At 41.9% G+C, this 19,182-nt stretch overlaps 1 protein-coding gene across 5 annotated transcripts in view; it reads right to left on the minus strand.

Moving 5' to 3' along the window:
• Positions 1-19,182, minus strand: part of SEMA4G (semaphorin 4G) — a 96,070-nt gene that overhangs the window by 39,929 nt on the left and 36,959 nt on the right. For all 5 annotated transcript variants that reach the window (XM_077930173.1, XM_077930176.1, XM_028730449.2 and 2 more), the window contains one exon: positions 11,462-11,700. In XM_077930173.1, the coding sequence (XP_077786299.1) occupies positions 11,462-11,700 (239 nt within the window). The remainder of the gene's footprint in view (positions 1-11,461; positions 11,701-19,182) is intronic.

Raw genomic sequence — 19,182 nt, forward strand, 5'->3', positions numbered from 1 at the left:
CTTCATGCACTATTCAAGTCACTGAGAGGGAACAAGATTGTATTAACAGCTGCCTCTCCTTACCAGACCACTCAGTAGTACCAACGTGGATTAGCTCTCTTAGAGGCCCCTTAAGTAATTTATTCTTATGACCACAAATTCCTCCTCAAATTTCAGCCACACTAAGATAATGTGGTGGGCATTTTATTAAGATAAGGCAACCGATTATGGACTGAACTGATATATCATCCCATAAAATATGCATGATTTCACAGTTTTGAGATGAACATACCCCCAGCTGTTGAATCTTTGTTCCAACGCAGGGGTAGACAACATGGTGCCCTCCAAATGTTGTGATTTACAGCTCCTATGATCCCTGCCTGTTGTCTTGAAAGCACTGCAAATAACAAGGCCAGTGGAAGTGATGGTATTCCAGCTGAACTATTTAAAATTTTAAAAGATGATGCTGTTAAGGTGCTACACTCAATATGCCAGCAAATTTGGAAAACTCAGCAGTGGCCAGAAGATTGGAGAAGATCAGTCTACATCCCAGTCCCAAAGAAGGGTAGTGCCAAAGAATGCTCCAACTACCGCACAATTGCACTCATTTCACATGCTAGCAAGGTTATGCTTAAAATTCTACAAGGAAGGCTTAAGCAGTATGTGGATCGAGAACTCCCAGAAGTGCAAGCTGGATTTAGAAGAGGCAGAGGAACCAGAGACCAAATTGCAAACATGCGCTGGATTATGGAGAAAGCTAGAGAGTTCCAGAAAGACATCTACTTCTGCTTCATTGACTATGCAAAAGCCTTTGACTGTGTCGACCACAGCAAACTATGGCAAGTTCTTAAAGAAATGGGAGTGCCTGATCACCTCATCTGTCTCCTGAGAAGTCTCTATGTGGGACAAGAAGCTACAGTTAAAACTGGATATGGAACAACTGATTGGTTCAAAAATTGGGAAAGGAGTACGACAAGGCTGTATTTTGTCTCCCTGCTTATTTAATTTATATGCAGAATACATCATGCGAAAGGCTGGGCTGGATGAATCCCAAGCTGGAATTAAGATTGCCGGAAGAAATATCAACAACCTCAGATATGCAGATGACACAACCTTGATGGCAGAAAGTGAGGAGGAATTAAAGAACCTTTTAATGAGGGTGAAAGAGGAGAGCGCAAAATATGGTCTGAAGCTCAACATCAAAAAAACGAAGATCATGGCCACTGGGCCCATCACCTCCTGGCAAATAGAAGGGGAAGAAATGGAGGCAGTGAGAGATTTTACTTTCTTGGGCTCCATGATCACTGCAGATGGTGACAGCAGCCACGAAATTAAAAGACGCCTCCTTCTTGGGAGAAGGGCAATGACAGGCCTAGACAGCATCTTGAGAAGTAGAGACGTCACCTTGCCAACAAAGGTCCGTATAGTTAAAGCCATGGTTTTCCCAGTAGTGATGTATGGAAGTGAGAGCTGGACCATAAAGAAGGCTGATCGCCGAAGAATTGATGCTTTTGAATTATGGTGCTGGAGAAGACTCTTGAGAGTCCCATGGACTGCAAGAAGATCAAACGCATCCATTCTGAAGGAAATCAGCCCTGAGTGCTCACTGGAAGGACAGATCGTGAAGTTGAGGCTCCAGTACTTTGGCCACCTCATGAGAAGAGAAGACTCCCTGGAGAAGACACTGATGCTGGGAAAGATGGAGGGCACAAGGAGAAGGGGGCGACAGAGGACGAGATGGTTGGATAGTGTTTTCGAGGTTACCAGCATGAGTCTGACCAAACTGCGGGAAGTAGTGGAGGACAGAGGTGCCTGGCGTGCTCTGGTCCATGGGGTCACGAAGAGTCGGACACGACTAAACGACTAAACAACAACAACAACATGATCCCTGCCCATTGGCCATGCTGGCCAGAGGTTAATGGGAGTTGTAGACCACAACATCTGGAGAGCACTATGGAAACTACCTTGTTCTGATGCATATCCCAGCTTTCAGTGCCAATTGGCACTCCCAGGGGAGCTTGTAAAAGCATTAAATGATACTGTACACAAACATCTAAAACATCAATAATAGTACAACACAGAACTTCATTCACACAGCTTCTTATAAGGCTCAGACAATTCCTTCCATCGCTGGTGTTACAATTCATGGCTCCCTTGAGCAGCAAAAACTCCATTGCTCTCAATAATAAAAGAATCATTTTGCCCCAGACTGGGTGGGAGGCAGTTTCTAGAATCCAGAGCAACAGAATTCAATCTCATACCACAATGCAGGATTGTTTACCAATGAAATCCCACCTGCCAGGGAATAAAGACCTTGCTGCCTAGCCAAATTAAGCACATATTCGCAGATCATTTTCACAAGCTGATGTTAAAGCAAGTTGATTTTTCCAATATATTTGCACATCTTTTGAATGGTTCAACATATGGTCGGAGTCATGTGCTGTTTTTCATCTTTTAATTTTTGTCTGATCCTATCATTGTTATCACTTTTTTATATAAATTACAACATGGAGGAATAATAATAATAATAATAATAATAATAATAATAATAATAATCTTTACCAAAAAATCCAGATGCTCAGATTATACATAAAGTAGCATATCTGAATTCAGCCCATTTAAAAAAGACTTTTCCAGACTTAAGACGGTGCACTGCAGTGATTTGGCCCTAGACACTCAGTTATGGAGACTAGGTGGAAGTTTACCTCTGCCAATCTCACAGAAGTGCTGATCTTCTGCTTTTTTTCTTTTCTTTTCTTTTTGAGAAACAAAAACTGTGGGGAAAGGGCAGAATACTGTATAAATGTAATAAAAACTGTCACTATTTGGATTACGTTGAGTCATTAACTAGAGCGATTCAACACGTGTAATCCACTGCAAGTCTCTCCTTACGAATTAGAATTATTATTTTGAGTAATCAGAGCTGTCTTCTCCTTTGCACCACCATGGTCCTAATCCCTCTTCTGCTGCTGCAGTTTGATTCTGTAGAAACTTAATTTGCAGGTTCTGGGAGATTGAAAAGCAAAACTACCACATTTAAGCTCTGTAATGGGAGGATGTCCTTCAAAGAAAAACATCTCTCACTCTCTCTTGCTCTCTCTCGCAAGAGTTTCAAAGTAGCAGGGTGGGGGGGGAAGGGTGATAAACTCTGGGTTAAAAAACCATAAAACAGGTTGTTTTAGAACCTTTTATAAGCTCCATCAGAAACATAAGCTTCAGGCAAGAGCTGCCTGCCACAAGAATTTCTCAAGAGCCCTCCTTCTCTTTACAAGAATGACTGCAAACACTCCAACATGTTCCTACAATTACCTTTTCAAACTGTTCCTATGGCATGGTTGCGTACATCACCCAAGGACACGTAATGTTTACAAGCACCTTCCTTCTTACAGCAAATATCCGGAAGACTTGCCCCTCTGCACACGCCTCCAGTGAATACCTCGTATGCTAAAGACAGTTTGATATTTAGGCCATCATTTTTCTTGATATTGTATTTAATGCTTGTTTTGAATAGAAAATGGATGTGTACAGATCTGGATGAGCCAAGCAGTGAGTCCTCTGGTAAAATACATTTTGTCTTCTAATGCTTTCCTCCCAGTCACATACCAACAGACATGCACTACTCAGAGGTGTTACCCCACACATTGCATGCCCGCCAATACCACTGTGAAACAATAACAAGAGGCTTTCTGCTGTGGTGACACGCTGTAGCAGATCCGATTGTAATTGCTGCCTGCATTATGAGTTTAACTGAGAGGCCTAAGGAGTTCAATTCAAACAATATTAATTTTCAATCACTCCTTTTAGCTCTCAGGGGAGTCTGCATCGTCTCTATTTCATGGATGGATGCAGTTCCAGCTGCTAAAATTCATCATTCAGTGACCAGCTACAGCCATTTATCCTCCTACGAGATCCGAAAGGCAAAGACCCACAAAGGAGCTGTCAAACCACATCAGACTTGGAAAGGGAACAGGCTCAACTCTCCATTGCTTCCAAAAACTCAAATGAAGAGAGCAGTCCTCTTGCCACAGTGAATGTGTAGTCAAAAATAGCAGCAGCAGCAGCAGCAGCAGCAACAACAACAACAACAACAACAACAACAACAACAACAACAAACAACAACAAACAACAACAACAACTGGAAGCAACAAGCTTTGTCAGTATGAGAAGTAAGAAGTCAGAAATCAAAAGTACTATAGCCCTTTCAAGTAATAACTTGAAGAAAAATCAGGAAAATCAGGAAAAGTATTTTGTAATTTGTAGATATAATGTTCAATAAATGACTCCGCTGAAATATAACTTTTAAAAAGACAAATATAGATGTACATCCTACAACAGCATGAGGCCACTCTCCCTTACCATCAAGTCCTTAAAAGTTCATGATCTACTATTACCTCAGGAAAATTTTACCTGAATTCATCAAATGCCTCCCTGCATACTGACTATTTATTTTATTTTATTTTAATCTAAATGCTTCTGAGAACTGAGGTGACTTTAAAATGTCTGAATTCACAGTAGCAAAACATGGGTTTTGGTGGCCAAAGGAATTTCAGCAATAAATCCCAACAAGTACATTGTGAAGTAATTAGCACAGAAAGCTACAGCGTGTGCTCCATAAAGCAAGAATTTGAGACTGGGCCTCCACACATCTAAAGCTAACACATCATCCACTGTACCAAACTTTTACAAATCAAACTGAACCTGAAACATGCAAATATTCAAATGCAAGGCCCCACATGAAACATTTAACCCATAGAAGTGTCCACCCCTGTTGGAAGTCAGTCCTTTAGAAAAGGGCTCTTTTCTCTTTGGACTGGCCATCAGAAACTAGTTAGTTAGTTAACAGATGTAAATATCAGCTAACGTGGAGTAAGAAAATGGTATACAATCCAATATAAAAACACAACAAACTACTGAACAATGGTATTTGCCATGGTCAGTAATCTGTCACACTTCAGGGAATGTCCAAGTGAACAAAAAAAGTTTTGAGCACGTGTTTAAAAGTTGGCATTGTAAATGCTTGCATTTATAAAATAAGTTTTTGCCAGGGGGCAGGGAGTAAATGCTTGTCTGATACTAATCAGGAGAAAGTTCTACCAAGCAGGTGCTACAGAGCTATACACCCTGCTCCTAACAACTATGAAGCAGACAGGAGGAGTAAGAGTCGCCACCAAGAGTATATCTCCCAATGATCAGAGTGTTCAGGAAGAGACATAAGGAGCAAGACAGTCCTTAACTGGTCCAGAGTCTTTTAGGGCTTAAAAATAAAATAAAATAAAATAAAATAAAATAAAATAAAATAAAATAAAATAAAATAAAATAAAATAAAATAAAATAGCATTATCAACTCATACACCCATGTCAACACTTGTGTAAAAACGGCACCATTATGTTACATCAGTTCACTTCTTCCCCATTATATTTATGCCACTTCTAAAGTATGCTAACCCCAAGGCTAACTTCATTACTTGTTCTGCAGTGAGCTGATTTCAGGAACAGCTCTACTCTTTCCTTCTCTAAAGGTCAGCTATGAGGCATTCATATTTTTCGGTACTGAGCACTTCCTAAATCCTCAACTTGTATGTGCAGATACTGAAATATCAGCTGCAATCCTACACACACTTACTTGAGAGTAAGCCTCACTCAGAAGACCTGCTTCTGAATATACGTACAGTACATATAATTGTGTCAAAAGAAATGCAAAGAGCTGACAGAGCAGGCAGTTTACACAGTGAAGTGAGTGGCAGACCAAAGAACCAAAGCCAAATCTCCGTAATGCTTCATCAGTTATTCTTGACACTGCAAGTAACAAAATCCAGCTCTTTATGCAAATTGGTAACATATGCAAATACCCTAATCAGGCTAGCTTACTGAAAATGTTGTCCAGGCCAATCAAAATTTGTTAGAACACTGAAAACTACAGCCTTCAGCTGGGGAAAATGAAGAGGAGAACCTCCTTGTTTTTATGGTTGCAGAGAAAAGCACACTCTCTAACCATGGGAAACCTCAGCAAGATCTCACTCTTCAGACTGGAGTGGAGAATCTGTGGCCTTCCAAATGTTGCTGAACTACAGCTCTCATTATCCGTGACCAATGGCCATGCTGACTGCAGCTGATGGGAATAGGAATTTAACATAAACTATAGGGCCACAGGTCAATCATCCCTGCTTTAGATGATATGGTCTATATACAAGGATTTGATATTAAACCCTCCCTCCATACACGAGTGGTAGAATACCTTAAAGAGGAGGGAGGGGAGAAGGTTGGCAGAAATCTACTAAAGTTATCAAGATGTCTCAGACAGCTATATGCATGATGGGGCATACAATCCCAGCAAACTAGCTTTATAAACTAGCAAAATCACACAGCAGCAGTAGCAGCAACTGCACATTTCTGCCATAACAAGGCATTTTAGATCAAACCAACTTGTTCTCAACAAAAACTAAGCTGGTATTTTGATTGTACAAATAATGCCTGTGTCAGGCAAGGTTTAGCTGTTTCTACATGTAAAAAAATATTTCCATAAGCAGACTCGGTTACTCCTGTTCCATTTGGCATTAGGTAACATTTGCAAAATGTTAAACTCGCTAATCCAAATGCCACCTCTACAAGGTAAGGACTGTGGTCTTCTCAGTTTGGCTGCCAGATAGCCATAATGCAATTAGCGATGCTTTGTGGGAAAAGTCTCAGAGAAAAGCCTACAGGCTGAGTGCCAGTTCCTCCTCATGGCTCCTGCGCTAGCTGCAAGACCCCCCACACTGCACCAGGGAATCTGCAGAGAAGCTGAGGGGCCCTCGTTACACAAAGGAAGGCAGGCTGAAAATCAGGCAGTGGGTATGACTACACACCACTTGAAATGAGGGCTTGAAATTGCTGGACCTCTATACCAAACAGGCGGCTGAAGACCAGCATCCCAAGGGTGTTTTTCATTACACACACACACACACACACACACACACACACGGCTTTGTTATACACATTGTGTGAAATGTGTAGCTACGTTCTGCTGTTCCCAGAAAGCTCTGGTGCAGTTTACAGCAAAATGACCATTTCCCATTTGAATTATTGGGATAAGGTGGACACTTTGGTGGAAGAAGGTACTTCATTCCAATTGCCCATCAAGGTAGGCCAGTCATGCACGAGAACCTTCACATTTTGGCTCCCAAGACTCCCAACAGCCAAATCTTAGGAACTTTATTAAGAATTAAAAAACAGAGAAAGACAAAGGTAAAAACAGAACAGTACTTTAAAAGGAAAGGAAAGTCTGTCCTATTGTAGACACTTCCAAACAGGCCTGTCATCTAACACAGCAGCATAGATGGTAAGGTAGAGGGACTAAGGACTGTTTGGCATTGGTCATCTTTTTAAATGTTTCTGGCCCAGGTGGACATTGATTGACTGATGGCTGTGGCTAACCAATCAAAAGTCAGCCACACTACTTTTGGAAGTTGGGAGATGGGCTATTGCAGCATTAACTAGCTACCTGCCAGACAGAACCCATTTTCTGCTTTGTATATTCAAAGGGAGATGTGACTTCTTTGGGGGGAATGGAGAATAAGATCTTAAATGAGACCTTTGTCATAGGCCATAATTGAGGTGCAATGAATTATTTGTAGCTTAATTTTTTTATCATATTTCAATTGCAGCAACTTTCAGTCAAAGATGTTAATCAACAGTAACCTTGCTATCAATAATCTACAGTCCCATGATTCAGACAATGAGTAGAAGTGAATCAATGGCATATACTGAGCACCTCGCTCAGTAGGCCTTGCTCCTCTGACACAAACAGAGGAAATACAGTGAAGCAAGGCTGCTTGGGAGAGTAGTCTGCTTTAATAGGCTAAGCTAGTTATTTAATTTGTCTAACAGACTGAATTAAATAAAAACAATGAACTTAAAAGCCATTAATCAGCTAACACCCTCCCACATGAAATATGTTAACAGGCTTTCAGAGTTGCATTTATCCAAGTACTGGCACAGAATGCCTTGCTGTTCCATTGATAAGTATTTCCTTTAGACAGCACTTCATTCCACAGAAATCCCAAATGTTCTCTGGACACTACGGATAGTAGAACACAGTTCATATTTTAGTTGTCCCAATCTATCACAGCAGGTAGTAGTGTGGTAAGAAGGCCCATTCTAATACCTTGACCATTATTGAGGGCACCCCAAGCAAAATATTAACATAGTCACACTACTCCACCCCCATGCTGGCCACTGAGCTCCTAAAGCTGGTGGTTCAATCCAGAGCCACAACAGAGTTCCCACCTCCTCTATGAGCTGAGCAAATCAGCCCCACCGCTAACACCCCCAGTTGATACTCCTCAAATCTTCTGTACCATTCTACAAATCTTGTCAGGGCTGGGCGAGAAACTAGCAGCTCAAGCCTAATAATAAAGAGCCAGAGAACAAGCCAAGAGTCAAGATCAAAGGGAACACATAAGCACAACAGAACTTGGGTTGTCTTGTTATTTAAGTAAAGTGCCACTGAGACAGGAAGCCCTTGAAAAACTGCACTCATGCAGCTCACCATCTGGAGCAGTGGTCAGCAACTCCTAACAATACAGAACCCAGTGTTCACTGGATTCTGTTTCCATAGATTATTTGTGGCCTGGTGCTTCCTTCCTTCCATAGAGCTTCAACCCTTATTTGCTTCTCCTCTTGTTCCTAAGCAGCAGAAGCACAAGTTTCCAAGCAGTACACTGGATGGATGGATCCCTGTCATCTCCTGGAGTACAATAACTATCCTAAGCAGCCACATGATGGATGACCAACATTGTGACTACCATTGCCGCATGTAGTTACAATAATAACAAAGGATAGCCAATAGCCAGGAACATGTTAGAGACACCATTACAACTTTAAGAGTCAATTGCTCATCTCTGATGAATAATGATAACTGTAAATTGTTTAATATGTAAGGAACAGAACTTACCACACCAGTGGGCTGAAAGTGGAGGGTGGAAGGAAGGAAACCATGGGAAATGGATGCTTAATGTTACATTTCCTGTATCACCAACTGTATCATTGGGAAGCAGGGTGGGAGTGTCTCTGTTTCAAAGATCTTTTAAAATATCTTTCCCCCCCCCCCATTATTTTATTAGAAAATTTAACAAGGAAAAGGACTCATTGTTTCCTTAAGTGCCACATCCTCTGAGAAGGGTCAAAGGGAACCCTAACAGCTCAGAGGAGGGCTAGGACAACAATTTTTTAAAAATCTTCAGTGTAGCAATCCTAGATTAATAACATGCTCTTTTTGGGGCACGAGGCTGTTAATCATCCAGAGCAGCTCCTTAGAGAGGCATCCAATTCTAACTAAATGCCATTAGAAAATCGGGAACTCACTAGCAGGATTGCCTGATGGTTCACTGCACTAAATCCATGTTTTTCAATATTCAGATCTCTTCTAGTTTGAACTTCCAACTGTTTGGACCCTGTCCTATGTTTAACTATGTCTTCCCAGACTAATAGCTAACTGAATTGTTATAATTTACCCATGGATCTTACGTCAAAACCTTTAAAATATGTTTTATGGGTAGCCAGCCAACAACTGAAAAGCAGCAATTTCTGCAAACCAGCACTCTCTGAGCTGACAAATTTAATAGTTCAAATCAAGCTACATATTGTAGTGCTCTCTCTCACACACACATTCAGAATCTGAAATCTTAAGAATAACATTTTGCATTCACTGTTTCTACAAACCAGCATAGATGCGCAGGGACGCATGTAAGTGCAGAGGAAATAGTCTGCTGAACACTCAGAAAGTAGACACCTCAGTGGTCATGGAATAGGTGGAACTGTTCATTTGCTTTTCCTTACCCTTCTCCAGGTAATCTTCAGGTTAGATATGATCTTCAGTTCCTCCACTATTTTAAACCCTTTCCAAGAATTTCAAAGCCCAAACATTACCATCCCAGCACAACCCGGTTGCCCATCTCTGGCAACAGCATGAAAATATTTCCAATATCTTGGCATCATTTAAGCTCTAGGACACTGCATGCCAGTACCATCTTGGAGGTACTAAAGGAGGGGAAGAACGCTGAAGATAATGAGAACTGCAAGAACCATAGACAAATGGTCCAAAAATATGCAGTCCATAAACTACGGTAAGTCTCTTATTCAGCACCTATAGGCAGAGCCATCAGCCTGCTTCCTGATCAGGCTTCTGTGAGCGTTCACAGAAATTGGAATAAATTACATAACATTTTTATTCAAAGTACATGAATTTGTGCTTCCCTTAAATCTGATTCACACACCCCTTCCCATTAAGCAGGGAGCACAGATTATACAAAGCCTTAGCTTTACTAAGCAACTCTGGTGGTGGGATTGATGAATACCGCTGTAGAACTGATAAGCTACCCAAGACAGGAGATTTGAGCGCAAGGTAACAAAGGCAAACAGAAGGAAATTCTTGACCCCCTTCTCCTGCACCCTCAGAAACACTTGTGATCACGTGTTCGTAGTGCCTCAGGGTCCCCGGGAAACTGGAGCAGAGGAGATTGCTCCAAGATGCTGATGTAACCAGACATGCATGTTGAGGCGAAAGACAGCAGTGCTGACAGCACCAATCTGGCATATAATAATCAGTGGCAGCTCCCACACGGCTTTCAAAACAGGTTTTCCCTCTCTCCCTCTTCCATAATAGGAAGGCAAGGAAAGAAAGGTGGGACGAAAGGGCAGGAGCCCGGCGGAAGCCTCTCAAAAGTGATTATTTCCTTTGTTGTTCCAAGCATACCACAATGTGAAAATTGCCTGTATGCCACTGTCATCATTATAACACCAAGCTGTGCTCTTTCTACACCAGGTAGCCAAGATGGTTCCCTGCAGATGTTGTTGGACTACAACTCCCATCATCCCTAACCACAGTCTGTGCTGGCTGAAATTTGATGGAGTTGTAATCCAACAAAATCAAGAGGGCACCACTTTGGCATCCCTTGTTCTACACAGTATCAGCAGTTTTGTCATGGTTTTATCAGTGCAATAGAGGGATCTTTCACAGCAATATTTGAAGGCCTGTTTACGGAGAAAGTCTCTGCTAACTTGCTTCACGCTAAGATTTGTTTACTAGATCAAGAGGCTCTGGATTAACAAGGGCTCCCCACCTCCACTTTCAGTATAACTGGCCATGAAAACAATTTCAAAGAAAAACATTTTGAATAGGTAAAACTATGTGGGCTTTACCATTCATAGCAAGTATAGGTTACCCAACACAGTCGGTGTAATTGCCTTCTTGTGCAAATATACACCAGAGGAGGTTGTCAATACATACATTAGTAACTGTGGAAAGCTGAAATCATGTAAATAAGCGCTCAAAATCCAAACATGGAGATAACAAAGGGAGAGAGAATGGGATTTGCATACCAAGGTGTATGCAGCTATAAAGCATCACCATTTAGGCACATAGATCTCTCTTCTTCATATACATTGCAAACTTCCCAGCTAAGTGGTTCATGATAAATCAGGCAAACCTGGAGAGCTTCTTTACCGTTATAGACAATTGTCATTCGGGGTGTGGCATCCAAATCTACAGCAGAGCGTCTGGAGGGATATCCCATTGTAGCAACCACAAAAAGAACCATCTGATAAAGGGGTACATTCCTTCTCATTCTTCCTGGTTGACAAAGGCTGCTGCCCACTGGGCAACACAGCCCTTTTCTACAAGAAAACCTTGAGATGGTTGGAGAACCTTCCTGCTGAGTGTCACTGGAGGCCACAGAGGGATTCCTGAAATGCAAAATAGAAGCTTTTAAAAAACAATAATTGTAATAATAAATTACTTCTTAATAGTGCTAAAAGAATTCATAGCTCATAAAATTTATCCCCAAGATTTACCACTAACTCAAGCCTCCTTCGTGTGTTGCTCACCTTGTAAATGGAAAGTGTGGCAAAAAGGTCTGCAAAGCCCTCAAAATCACATTGCTCCTCCTGCTTCCACAGTCTCTGGTGCTATTGGTGCTCTGAGCATTTGGATCTGCCATTTACCAAGCTATATATATTGTGTATGCTTCTTCCTTTAGATGCTATTGTTGTTACATTTAAAAAAAATAAATAACCTCAACTATCCAAAACGATAAAGACAAACCAAGCATGTAGATGTATCAGAATCTGCTTAACCACAACAGTCTAGGTTCTCTGGTTTTGGCTTTTAAGCATTCCCAGAACTTGGAAGACACAAAATAAAGCTGGTTGCTTTTGCTTGGCTACCCACCATCTCTTAAGTTTGGTTTCTACTGCCCACCATTACTGCATGTTGACTTGTGCCTCAAGCCTCCCACTGAACTCTATATCCCCTCTTCATCCTTCCACTCCTTTTTAGCACTGTTGTTGTTGTTTAGTCGTTTAGTCATGTCCGACTCTTCGTGACCCCATGGACCAGAGCACGCCAGGCACCTCTGTCCTCCACTGCCTCCCGCAGTTTGGTCAAACTCATGCTGGTAACCTCGAAAACACTATCCAACCATCTCGTCCTCTGTCGCCCCCTTCTGCTTGTGCCCTCCATCTTTCCCAGCATCAATGTCTTCTCCAGGGAGTCTTCTCTTCTCATGAGGTGGCCAAAGTACTGGAGCCTCAGCTTCACGATCTGTCCTTCCAATGCTCACTCAGGGCTGATTTCCTTAAGAATGGATGCGTTTGATCTTCTTGCAGTCCATGGGACTCTCAAGAGTCTCCTCCAGCACCATAATTCAAAAGCATCAATTCTTCGGCGATCAGCCTTCTTTATGGTCCAGCTCTCACTTCCATACATCACTACTGGGAAAACCATGGCTTTAACCATGGCGTTAAAGCCATGGTTTTAGCACTACCATTCCCAATTCTGCACCTTTAATATTTGCCACAGAACTCTCTCTTTTTTTAGTCTATATTTCAGATTTCCCTTCTGCTTCATTTCAGGCAATCAACCGCCAATTGCCAGCTAATGTGTCGCATATGGGAAATTGTCTTGGGCCTCTGCATAGTCATTCACATCAGAGTCGTGACAAGATCCTTTAAAAGGCAAAGACTGTTTTCCCTTCCCAAGCTTCAAAAGTTGCTCTCATTAAATCCCAGGGCTACTAACAACTGGCTAAACATTCACACAACTGGATTCTCCAGGGATGCGTTCACACTCTGGACGTTGCGCTGCTACAGCAGGCGCAGCATTGCTACTTAGGTTAGCAATTCCTTCTGCATCATTAAATGCCATGTATTAAACATTTGGGCCGAAATGTTTGGTGGAGAGAACAAGATGCTATTTGTGATTTATTCTCCATCTTCCTACATTTTATGCAAGGCACTAAAACTCCTAACACAACAAGGAAAGTGCTTAAATGAGGATATTTTGCATTTTTATGCCTTGCAACATCAGTGGTTTAATTCAAACTCATATAAGTAACAGTTGTTTATTTCATCGAAGATCAATTTCAGGGCAGGGCTTGATCTGCAAACTCCTGTTAAAAATTACCATGTAGCTCAATATTCTATACTAGTTACTAATCCTCTTTTAATAATTGGCATTTTTAGTACAGTATTTAGAACTGATATAGCAAAGCTCTTGGCATACATTATCTCAATAAGCTTTACAATCACTTTGTAAGGTAGGTTGATATTATCCTTTGAGACAGGCTTCAATCCTCTACACGCTTAACCTTGGAGGAGAGGACTGCACTCAGAGAGAGCTTATGGCAAGTTTTGGATTCTCCATCTGAACTATTATGTCATAGCAGCTGTGGAGACTGGCGATCGTTCCATGGCGTAATTCAGATTAGGCTGCAAAAGAATTCTAAAGCTGTGTTGTATAATCGCTAGAGAGTGTTAGGTTTGAATGCAGGGCTCCCAATATCAAATCTCTGCTAGCTGTCAACCTCACTAGTTGGCTTTGGGACATGTAACAAGGTTGCTTTGGGTGCAAATAATAGTCCTGAGTTCAGAGGAAAGGCAAGATATAAATATAACAAACACATTTCCACTTGCACTCCTTGTCCAACACATATATTCAATAACACAGCTTCTTCCTCTCAGAAAGAAGTTCAAAAAGTTCAAAAATATAAATTAAAAATTAGCTCCAATCTCAGCATGTACAGTACAATGTACTGGATCTACAGTAGTCACTTCTGCAATAAGCTATAGCCTGATCACCGCAGGTACTGACTAACTTACCGGGCTTAAGTAGGAAACAGCAAAGATTTGCTAAATTAATGTTCCCAGACCCATGCTGGAAACCCTAGCTGCATAGAGGGTGCCTCCCGCCCCCACATTAAGACTGAGCAGATCATGAATCATCATAAATGGGATGTTGCTAGCTTCATGAGTTCCTGCGGGTTCTGAACACCTGATTAGAACTATGGCAAGTAACCATATGCATCCCAGCCACGCTATGTTTACCTGAGGGAGGATTGCAATTAAGATCCATACCCAGAAGAATGAGGATGTGATACTTTTGTTTCAAGAACGTGACTTCCAATTTAGACAATCCTAGAACAGCTAATCAGATAATTGATATTTATATGCCACTGAAGACCAAAAGGTTGAAGCATGCCTAAGAACTGGAATAGTTATTCCCCATGTTTACTTCTTCATTGTCTTCTAACAATTAAAAAAAAAAAGCATTCAAAAGATTTTGGAATTTTAAATATTTTACTTTTGTTTTTAAACATTTGATTATGCACAAAAAATAGCAAGCAAGATTTTAACATGCTGTTTCAGAATGCTACATTATTTCTCAAATCAAAATCAACAAAGACATTTTAACCCCATAAGACTTGTAGCAGAGGAAAACCATCTCTACTATCCACATTATCAATATGGCCAACACAATTCTGCCTTCTTTCCATGCAAGCACATTGGAGGCACTATCAAACACGATACCTGCAACATTCAAACACCAAATGTGTGCATCCACTAATGAAATCTGACCTCTCCAAGGCTAAATGTTGATTCTGTATATAAGAGACAGAAAATTTCCTTACGGAATGTGGCAATAATCCAGAACCATCCTCATGTGATCTTTGCAGAGCGTGCCAATACCCCAATATCAGCATGATGTCAGCTAACATAATCAGCACATAGGCACGCAAGCACATCATCTCAGGCACACAATCACTAGAATAAATCACACGCAAGAGTGTTTCTCGACAGCAGTTGTTCAGAGACATATGCTGTATTAATTAAAATGTGTTACAGCAATGTGTTGAAGAACAAGGCAAGCTGTGGAGTAGTCAGCAAATGCCTCCTTTTACTGGTTAAAAAGAAAGTCACAAGTTTAGTAGGTGAATACTCTTGCTAAAAGAGAAAGTACAAGACAAGGATGTGTTCTGTTCAGTTCAGTTCCTTTGTTATCAGTACTCTCAATTCATGTTCATATATCTGTGCCAAAATAATTTAAAGTTCTGCATGCAAAAAATACAGAACTTTTCAATAAATGTTGCTTGCAGTGTTTTGATGATCTGGATCAGAGGGACTCGTGATGATTATATGGATTTTTCTACCTTGCAGCTTACGGTTGGATTACAGGGACTCTGAGTCCCTTCCAATGCTATAAATCTGTCTTTTTAGATAGAAAGAAACCTCATATTTCTCACCTACCCTTTCCTCACCAAGCAGCTACAGTGCTAGGACACCAGAAAGATAGACAAAGGCTTCTCTAAAAGTAGTACGTACTGTATTTTTCCGTGTATAACACGCCCCCATGTATAAGACGACCCCTATTTTTTTGGACTGCAACAAAAGTCTGGGGTGGCATTCTAACATGCAGTTCACTTCCAGGAGTCTGAAAAGTACCATTTACTACACCATCTCACAAGTCTGCCACCTCTGCCCTAGACATTTTTAGGAGGAAGCCGAACAGATTTCCACTGGGAAGAAATCTTCAACACCCATAAGTGAAAAGGGCTACATTGAAAAATGAGTTTCCATAAAAGAAAGAGTTTCCATAAGCTTTTGCAAACTTCCCTTTACCACATACAAAGATCTTTCATTTTGAACCTACACACTGTGGAAAGCATCTAGTATGGAGGGCAGACGTTCTAGCTATAATCACACAATGTGCAGTGAACATAATAGCATTGTAGCTATCAGCTGTGTTCAGTACTCCTGTTCAGCAGAGTTACATTATCATATCCACAGGAAATATGGAGCTTCTACAGAAAGAGGAGTATGCTTCATATCTAGGAATACATGCAGCCTCTTAACAGAGGACCTCAATGTGCTTCTTTATGCAGGTGAATTGGAATGGAGTCGGATGGAGATAGAAGCAGAGACACTTTGATATGCATAACTGCACAGTCTGTGCTAGGGTTTAAATTTCATCAGAAATGGTAATGTTAGGCCAGAATATCCCACTGAACCCATATGGAGGTGGGGTGTAATACTAACTGTGCCGGTTGTGCCATGGAATTAAATGACACATGGAACAAAGTGGAGTTTTTCCAACAATAAAGCATTTATAATTCACAAGCTGAAAGGTGAGAAATTATGAATAGCTCAGAACTGGAAGAATGTGCAAGTTTTACGATTACATAATAGGCTTGCAAATACTATGACATAGCTGTTTTGCAGAATCTAATAAATCTTATGCATACAGGCAAGGAACCTCACAAGAAAAGCAGATTGCCTTTTTACTAGTGGGCTTGTTTCAGATGTTTGCATACATCCATAAGCAAGACATGGGAACTGTATCATTGCTCTAAAACAAGAAGCACATGCTCTAAAACAAGAAGCACCCCCAAACTGCCAACCTGATCCTTCAGGGGGAGTGCATCCCCATTCAGGGTAGGCAATTGGCTGGTTTCTCAGACACGGGAGACGCTTACCCAAAGTGCCTCTGCCTTGCCAGGATTCAGGCTCAGCTTGTTCTCCCTTATCCATCTCACCACTGTGCCCAGGCAGTGGCCCAGGGACTGCACAGCCTCTTCTGATTCAGATGTTATGGAGAAGTAGCAATGAGTGTCATCAGCATACAGATCAACCTCACCCCAAATCAACTAATGATCGCACCCAGTGGTTTCATGTTAATAACACTGGTGATAAGAAATGGAACCAGGCTCTGGATTCTGAACCAGAGGCTAATGGAAAAGAGCATGTGGAACCCAAGTCAGGAGCTTAGCAGGCACTTCTCCCTGAGCCCAATTCACCTGAAGAACCAAATACCTCCTGCTCCACACATGCCTGCTCATTGGCACAAGTATGCCAGGCAAGAGAGACCATCTGCGGCAAGCCATTTAAGAATTCACACTCCTCAGACAGAGAAGAATTTTGGAGGAGCAGGCTGATTGGAGGCACCTGTAAGGTCTCAGTTCTCCAGACTTTGCCAAAAGCTATTTGATTGGAGCTGCCTTGCATCATGGATACATGGTACAAATGGATCAGGGAGTGCAAATTTTGCCCATTTAGAGAAACCATAGGTCAATGGTAGAGCACCTGCTTTGCATGCAGAAGGTTCCATGTTCAGTTGCCAGCATCTCCAAGAAGGGCTGGAAGAGAATCTGTTTGGAATACTGGAGAGCAGCTGCCAGTTGGTATAGACAACAAGGAGCTGGGTGAACCAGTAACCTGATTCATTATAAGGCAGCTTTCTATGCTTCTTTGTTCTTATTATGAGTCATTTTGCTCATTGTGTTGTTTGCATTTGTGGCGTAAGAAAATAAAACAATAGGGTGAAAAACATGTCAGAGACAGGACCGTCATCCAGTAAATAATTGACATGAAACACAAAATCTGAATTAATCCCTAATACAATTTTTCCTCCTTTCCAGTGGAGCCCATGGGAATACTGGGTTTATAGCCACCCCGAATCATAGCTCTGGCCATCTTATCTTTTACTGCTTTCCATTTTTGTTCCAAAGTTTACTGAGGAGGGAGCCAAAGTTCACTTCTCTCCCTTTCTACCCACTTCCTAAAACTGCCCATTTGAGAGACTCATTGGCCTTTTGCTAAGCAAAAGTTTCCCCTAAGCTCAGGGGCACAATGTCTACTCATAATTGGCTTTTCACAAGCCATTTCTACCTTTTGAGGACTAATCACCATGCTGGCATCAGCACCACGTGGGGCTGATGCATCTGCACCTGGTGTGACACCACGAACAATACTGCTATCCCTTTTAAAAAGAAATAAAGTTAATGCACCAGTGCTGTGAAGAGAACCACCAGATGAGACAGATACTGCCATCTTCATTATCCTCAGCACCTTATCCCATCACAGGTAGGGCCCAGGGCCATGAGAGATAATGAAGGTGCAGCAACTGGCTTCAACAGCCTCGCCCAGCCCTTTTCTTCACAAGCACTGTCCCTGGTGCTGCCTGTCTGCCAACACCTGTCCCTTCCAGGGGCTGCCAGAAGGCACCTTGCCTAGGATTCTCTCAAACATGGCAGCTGCCCCAACTGGCTGGTCTACATCACCAGTGGCATGGAGACATTCAGACTTGCCCAACAGTCAATGCTTTCCCAATTAAATGGTGGGACTGAAATCCCTTGGGGAGTTCAGTTTTCTCTCTGCCTGCTAATATGAACCCAAGATGGGTATTTGTGGTTGCAGCTGCTTCCAGAAAGGAAGAGGCAGCCCAGAGAGCACATTCTTGACTATCATGAATTCACTGTAAATGGTTGGAAAGCAACTGTTTGCTTTCCAACCATTTCCGGTGAATTCATGATAGTCAAGAATATGTTCTCTGGGCTGCCTCTTTCTTGATGGGCTTGAGGTTGGGGACAAAAAGTCTGTACTTTAGTTCAGTCCTGAACTACCTTCTCTCCTAGGGTATATGAGGCCTATGGGATTCTGCAGTGCACACACCTACTTTTCTCCTTTATTGCATAAATGTGTGTGGATTTAAACCCCCCTCAAGCCTACCCATCCTTAGCCACTTCCCCGGTGCTACACATTACCGATACAACACGGTTGTGCTTTTATATCTGAAGTAGGAGGTACTCCCAAACACCACTGAAAAGGCTATAAAAGGAAGCCTGTTGGGGTGGCAGCAGATGGCACTGTTTATGGGAGGTTTCTAATTTTAAACGGGTACCTGCCAAAGGCGAAAGGCTGAGGACAAAGCTCCCTGCTTGCTCCCTGATTCCACCCCACCCATGCCAATTAGTGCAAGTCACCTTGGCTCAAATTCGGCTCCAGGGGAGAAGGAAAGCTGCAGGTGGCCACCCTCAGAGACAGCAATTTATGAGGTTTAGCTGTTTTCTAAGAGGAGAAACAAAACAAAAAGCAGCAGAGGCTGGGGAAGGAAAG

The sequence above is a fragment of the Podarcis muralis genome, chromosome 6 (genome assembly GCF_964188315.1).
Source record: "Podarcis muralis chromosome 6, rPodMur119.hap1.1, whole genome shotgun sequence".
Classification (NCBI taxonomy): domain Eukaryota; kingdom Metazoa; phylum Chordata; class Lepidosauria; order Squamata; family Lacertidae; genus Podarcis; species Podarcis muralis.